Source organism: Panulirus ornatus, chromosome 13, assembly GCF_036320965.1.
Source record: "Panulirus ornatus isolate Po-2019 chromosome 13, ASM3632096v1, whole genome shotgun sequence".
Classification (NCBI taxonomy): Eukaryota; Metazoa; Arthropoda; class Malacostraca; order Decapoda; family Palinuridae; genus Panulirus; species Panulirus ornatus.
The window spans coordinates 54,272,357-54,279,683 of NC_092236.1; the positions used below are offsets into that span (position 1 = coordinate 54,272,357).

Here is a 7,327-nt window from a genome sequence, read left to right on the forward strand (position 1 = left end):
TTACCAAATGCAAGAAACCCAAATATCGTGCGATTGCGCGTGTATATATATATATATATATATATATATATATATATATATAATATATATTCATACTTGATTCCCGTTTCCCACGTTAGCGAGGTAGCGCCAGGAACAGTTGAAGAAAGGCCGCACCGCCCACATCCATTATCAAGCTGTCATGTGTAATACATTAACCCCAACGCTCCCTATCCACAACCAGGCCCCACAGACCTTTCCATGGTTTACCCGGGACGCTCCATATGCCTTGGTTTAGTCCACTGACAGCGCGTCGACCCCTGTGCACCATATTCTTCCAGTTCACTCTATCCCATGCATGCCTTTATCCTGCATGTTCAGGCCCCGATCGGTCAAAATCTTTTTCACAACATATATTCACATTATACAATTTAAACAGGCCACTACCCTTCAGGATACTAATGAAAAACCGAAAAAAAAATTCAGACCATAAAAACAATTCAACTATTCCAACTGTGAGAATAGGAAACACTCAATGAAGAAGCTGCTGCAGACGACTGACTTTCGTTAAGGGGAGAATCTTCCTGTTTTCATTCTTAGGTTTAGCCTGTTCACAACACACGACGATAGCTGATAAGTGGACGTATTACAAAATACAGCATGATAACCAATAGCAGAAAATAAAAGGTCACAATCGCCAGTAAAAATGCACAAATTTATACACTAAAATAGGGACCAAATAAAAATGTCATGGGGGGGGGGGGTTATAGCCCAATGTCTTCCAGTGGACGATCTTTGGGATGTTTGATATCCTTCAAATAACATGACATAATGGAGGCCAGGCGCAACCCTGTAATCCTTACAGTAAAACTCACCTTTTATGAAACACTAAACATAGCTTCAAGTGACAAGGGATGTTCAATATCTGTGAAAAAGATACCTAGCTTCCCCTGAACAATACGTAGTCTCAACCAGCAAAAAATACGGTGTTCATGACATGGTCTTCACGTCAAGATGTCTGCCTTTACTCAAGGAGTATAATGTCAGTGACAAAACAAGGACCACTGATTATCATGCCTACAAAAGTATTGCCACACACACACACACACGAGATGAACGCAGCTGCATCATAAATGCAGTCATATCTCACAATGTCAGCGGTGTGGGAAGCCACCAACAACTGTGTACCTAAGCGTGCGACTCCAAAAAAAAAAAAAAAAAAGAAATCATATGACGTGACAAGCCAGGAACGTAATAGGCTAGGAAATAAGGGTAGCCGTGCGTCTCTCTCTCTCGTGCAAACGAAACCGCCAGCCGTAGACGACCACGGTCGGCTGCCTCAGGTCGGGGCTGCTCAAGGCTGTCTCTGCAGCCGTCTGCTCACTCTGTCTGTTCAAGCTTTCTACTGACCACTTTTTTTACACATTGGATCGTGCGCCGCAACACGAGAGAAGGGAGAGGCTTCGTTTTTCTCATTTAAAGTACATACTTCGATTTGTAATCCCCATCCATATCCATGTACTAAAATGTACAACTGTATATATATATATATATATATATATATATATATATATATATATATATATATATATATATAATGTACAATGTCCGTGTAATGACAAAGGTCTCAGAGCGGCGAGAGAGGGAGAGCGCAAGATGGACGCACGGGGAGAGAGAGAGAGAGAGAGAGAGAGAGAGAGAGAGAGAGAGAGAGAGAGAGAGAGAGAGAGAGAGGGGGGGGGGGATGGGGGAGCCTGCATGACGCAAGCATTTGGCAGGTAAGCGCAGGCACCCAAGCAGGGCCGTCTGAGCCTCCCAAGGATGTCTGTCTGCTGGGCGCCGTCTCCCGGCGTGTGGCGGCGCGGACCTCAAGGTGATAAGAGGGAGGAGAGTGCGGGAAGAGGGAAGGTTACGTTCAGCTGGGACGCCTGCTGCTGTTGCCACAACTATTCATACCATGGAGCTTCGTAGGAGATGGCTGGGCGCGCTAACTCATCTATCTGTTTATCTGGGGACGCTCATGCGACATCACACGTCCTGTTCAAACAGGTGTTTTCAGAATGTTGTAAACAAATTCAACCAAAGCAGGATGTATGATGTAAGCATTCTAAAACATACAACAGTATTACTCAATTCATTCTAAAATAGACATACTAGTACCATATATGGAATCTACTCATCTTGGTCCAGTGCTGAGGTACTTGGATCATTTCTCTCGTTGATAGTCACCCTGCAACATTGTTGTAACATACGGGGATGGACATTTCCCACAGTTTGTATTATAAATAAAAGTCAATGGCTCTCTAAACTTTTCTACATGCGTTCCGAAAACAGTGACTAAATACTAACCTGTTTGCGCTTGTAATTGGCGCCAACTGGATCATATTTATTCTTAAATGCTTTAAGCTGCGCCTCTGCCTTCTCGAGGGGCAACTGCTGATCCTTGGCGAGCAGGAGATATGTGCGCCACTGCTCAGCGTCGAAGCCCCAGTGGATAGTCTGGTTCTCGAGGGCTCTGTGGGCGTGGCAAACGAAGCGGGTCGGGGGCAGAAGCCCATGGCATTCCTCGCACTCGATACAAGCGGCACCAGGGCTCGTGTACAGATCGTCCCACACCAACCCTTTACACTTTCCGAAGCAGGTGTGGTAGACGCGTAGGTGTGGATGGTCCTGAGGCTGTGTGGGTGGTGTAGCGGGAGCACGGGCAGGATGGGCATACAGCAGGGCCTGGGTCAGCCTCTGGGCGTCCGTGTTTGTGATGAGGCCGCAGGAGGTGGCAGTGTGAGGCAGGACACCCGCCACCCGTAGGGCATCCAACTGGGACGGTGTGCAGCGTGAGCAGAAGATCCGCAACTCGTCACACACGGCGTTGATCTGGCCCAAAGAAAATTCCCGCAACACTGTGTTGAGGATCTGTGGCAGGCACAGCCGTTTTTCCCCACCCACATTGAAGCAGGCAATGGGCTCCCCGTCGAGCAAGGTCTCCTCTCGACCTCGTCCTGCCCCGGGGGAACCCTTGTCTGCGGCAGCCAGCACCGGCCACGGCTGCGGCGGGAAGGGCGCCGGGGCCAGGAACACGCCTGGCTCCACCCACGAACCCACAGCGCCGCTACTACTACTGGAGGCGCTGCTGGTGGAATTGACGGAGTTGCTGGTTTCAGTGTTTGAGCTCCGGGTAACGTTGGCAGTGGCAGAGCTTAGGGTACTGCTGGTGGTATTTATAGGGATGTCTTTAACACTTGGCTGACGAGGCTGTGGGTCTTTTGTAGGAGATGTGGGCGTGTGGTTGGTGGGCGTGTGGTTGGTGGGCGGACTGGGTGCTGGGGCCCGCCTACACTCGCTGTCATCAACACATCGCCGACACGTATCATCAGTTTTGTTCTTGAGCGAGTCCTCGTAGAGCAGGGCTTTCTTGAAATTCATCTCCCTAAAGATTTCACGTTTGATCGAAGGTGGTTCATCATCACACTCTGCAAGCTTTTTATTCACGGCCGTGTCGGTCAGGTAAGAGTTAGGTCCCGGCCCATGGAGACTGGTCATAGCTGCATTCTGGTAAGAGCGCAGCACTCGCTTGAGGTGCGGGCTGTAGTCCGGTGTCGCCATAAGGGCTATTTACTGCACAATGGGCACTGCACGCACTAGCACAACATGATCATCACTGCACTCACTGCGGTGGAGCCGCGACGCACGAACATCACCACCAGATCGCGGCTCGTGACTTACTGCTGGCCACCAGGCTAGTACTCTTCTTCCCGCCACCGCTCAGTCGACGTCCCTACACGGTTGCCACATCTACGTCTCTCTCTAATTCCCAAACATTAAGGGTATTCACATTTAACCCTTCATATTAACATAGGATTGTTGAATTACCTTAAATTTGTTAAATTATAGACCAATACATGAAACAGACCAACATAAAATTAATCAATACATTGCACTGGCACATTATAAAGATAGGCTGCTACCTTGCCGTGTCTGCCTGCATGAGGAATACTCTAACCCGATCCTTGAAATAATTCATGCATTTACTCTTGGAAATGTATTGTAATTCCTTTTTCTGTTTTGCCGTCAAGATATTACGACCAGGTATACAACGACCTGAGCTTCAAGAGAGGAATAACTGGAAGAGGAATGGTGGATCACCTCCCCGGTTTGCCAGACGCCCTACGTACGACGTTAGCAACACTCTTGCCAGGACCACCAATAACATTACTTCGTTATTACTTTATTGTTCAACAATTACCTTTACCTTTATCATCGTTAACTGAATGAATAATCGAAGAGCAGATACATATCACAGCTGATAATCACCAAAGAATGTGGTTCACTTCCAAAATAGCTCGAAGAGGATAAATATACAAGAGGGTGTTTCGGACGCGGAGTCACGTGACATGAGCCCCGTCAAAATACTGCGGCGTGACAGACTCGGCCGCAGCTACCGCTACGCTGGCGGCATAATTACACTAGATGCCAGAGATTCCTTCGTTGTATGTAAAGAGGAGTAGCACTTGTGTTAAATAAGATTCACCTGTATTCCATTCTGGTTCGGCTACCACCGCCTTACCTCCGTATAATGCACGAATTAGGAAGTTGTTGATGGAGTGATGGGTATTTTGATAACTAACTGGTACTCAAAAATTCATTACATTTATCTCTATGTCTTTTTTTTATATTATTCTCCCCTCCTGCGACGTTTTTTCTAGCCTAGGTTAGGCAAGGTGCGTATCCAGGCTTTGGTCAAGGAAATGGGGTGAGCGAGTGATGATGCACGAGATGAAAATTATACCTTAGAGAACTTCTTGCTCTTTTTTTTTTGAGTTACCTGTATGTAAAACTGACTCACTAATATTAGTCAAAGTCTCATAAAATTGAGTGTAACTGTCCTACTGAAGTTTATTGCAGACCGGCGACCATTTCTCCAGGAAAATATAATAATCATATAAGATAACAGAACAGATGGGTAGTAATCACAGGTGTTTAATGCGATGACACAATATGCTTTTGAAGGGAGAGAGAGAGAGAGAGAGAGAGAGAGAGAGAGAGAGAGAGAGAGAGAGAGAGAGAGAGAGAGAATACCTTTCTTACAAACGTTTATGTTATTGTTTCAATTGAAACATTTAATGAAAATGGTGAAACTGACACGGCTGTTTCGATAATCATTAAGGGAAACTATATAACTCCTTGAAACATGTACACATACATATGCATTAACTTTTCCTTCTGAGGGACGAGGGCAGGAAATCATCGTGAAAATATATAAATCATTTTTATAATATACCGTATAATTCAAGGGGGGAGCGATCTCCCCCCTGCTCCAACTCTGGATATTTCCCTCCGCCACGCTAGGTTAGGTAGGGTGATGGTTGTTACAGGCCTAACTTAAACCTAAATTAACCAACCTAAAGAGAAAAAAAAAAAAAACGTTCAAGTGAATCTTCATGTGATTTCTAGTTCCACCTTATAATGAAATTCGTCAAGACGTACACCATTTGAAGTTTGATGCCGTGGTTTGATAACCGACGTTAACATTAGACTCTGTACCTAACTTAATCCATCGTAGCACATCCCCAAACCAAACTGACCAAGCCTAGGATCTTATTGCCATATGATAACGTTAACCAACTACCATTTTCCCCCCTTGAACATCCTAACCTAACCAAAACTAACATTCTAACCTAACCAGAATGATAAAAAGTTCTAACATGGTAACATTAACCACTGCGTATTAAGCTGGGCGCATTGGTTTTATTTCCATGTACAATTTTGGAAATATGAAAATCACCAGGTTGATCATAAGAATGTCCTGATTTCAGTTCAAGTGTCTTACACACCAACAAAATTGTCAAAAGGTATCTATTACTCAAACCAGTTCTCTGGTGGCCAAATTAATTATTTACGTAATCTCATCTTAGTGGAGGGAGAGTGACCTTGTGAGAATAAATCAGTCATACACGATGTACACAGATGGTGTTATCAATAACAATTGTTTATTCATCTGACCGGAATGTCCTTGGCCTCCATCAAGAATACATTCAAGGAATATGTTACTCCTCCACGAAGACAACAGATAAGGAGGGGATGACAAAGAGATCAAAAGTTAAAAGAGAAGTTCCAATTCTTATTACCGCACGTTCTTGACATGTATTATATTCTCTCAGCATGTTCTATTCATGTCACCTGTTTTTATTTCTTACTCTCGGTGATAAGAGGCTGGACGAAAGCAAAAAAAAAAAAGGTCTGGTAGTTGGTTAGACAGAGTTACAAAGACCCATTGAAACCCGGCGACGCCTTCGTCCTTAAAGGCTTTTGCTAACTGAAGTGTTGTGGTCGACATAATATGTCGACTACATTTATCGTCTGTTGTGGGGACAGTTCTTATCACAGTCACGTATCGTCAACAGAGATAATGTCCAATATCAGATATACGTCTATTATCAAGATTATTCATCCTAAAAAATAGAAACGCTATCTGTACAGACGCAATGATCGTAGCCAGCGACAGTTACCAAGAGGCGCATGCTTTATGATCATCTTATCAACTGAAAAAAAATATATATACAAATAATCATGACATAAAAATGCCCAAGGTAAGCTGGTATTTACCAGAAGGTGATGTAGTTACAAGAGGTACGAGAAGTGTTGGAAAAACGCGCACTGGAATGACAAGTGCATGGTTAAAAAAAAAAAAAAAAAAAAAAAAATATATATATATATATATATATATATATATATATATATATATATATATATATATATTCTTCATTTAAGAATCTATTATCTAAGAATCTATTTCTTTATCAATTGTGATCGGAGTGGGAAAGAAACCATTAAAAGTTTAAGATATCCTAACTATGTAAGGAATGAAACACACATGTTGCATGAATTATAAAAGAGAGTGATCTAAATGCGTTGAACAAAATTGTTGAGTTTCCAAATGGTACGTCTGGTGTGATTCTTGGCCAAGCATTGTGCACAGGAGGGCACAGGCCGCGGGCCATGACCTCGGGATCAGCCGGGCTACTTTCTCTAGCCCGGCCATCAACCGCAGATCTACTGCTGTTTATTGACACGTCGCTGGCCACTGGCTTGGGGGTCGGGTGCAAATTAAACTATGTGGCTCTTCCCTCCACCATGGAAGATTCAAATTCTACAAACGACTCGACGGACAATTGTATCATACACAATTAGGCTTCACGAACAGATGAGAGAGAGAGAGAGACAGAGAATGAGCCTCACAAACAAGAAACAACAAGGGTTTCACAAACAACTAACAAGAGTGCCTCTCAAAAACAAGCAACACAGCTGAGTCTAACAAACAAACATTTAACAGCAGCGAGTCTAGCAAGCA

General features: G+C 44.1%; 1 protein-coding gene across 1 annotated transcript in view; it reads right to left on the minus strand.

Annotated features, from left to right (window-relative positions):
• Window positions 1-3,712, minus strand: part of Snoo (Sno oncogene) — a 320,342-nt gene extending 316,630 nt beyond the window's left edge. Inside the window, exon 1 of the mRNA XM_071668954.1 lies at window positions 2,329-3,712. Coding sequence (XP_071525055.1) covers window positions 2,329-3,582 — 1,254 coding nt within the window. The 5' untranslated portion in view covers window positions 3,583-3,712. The remainder of the gene's footprint in view (window positions 1-2,328) is intronic.
• Between the last annotated feature and the right edge of the window lie 3,615 nt (window positions 3,713-7,327).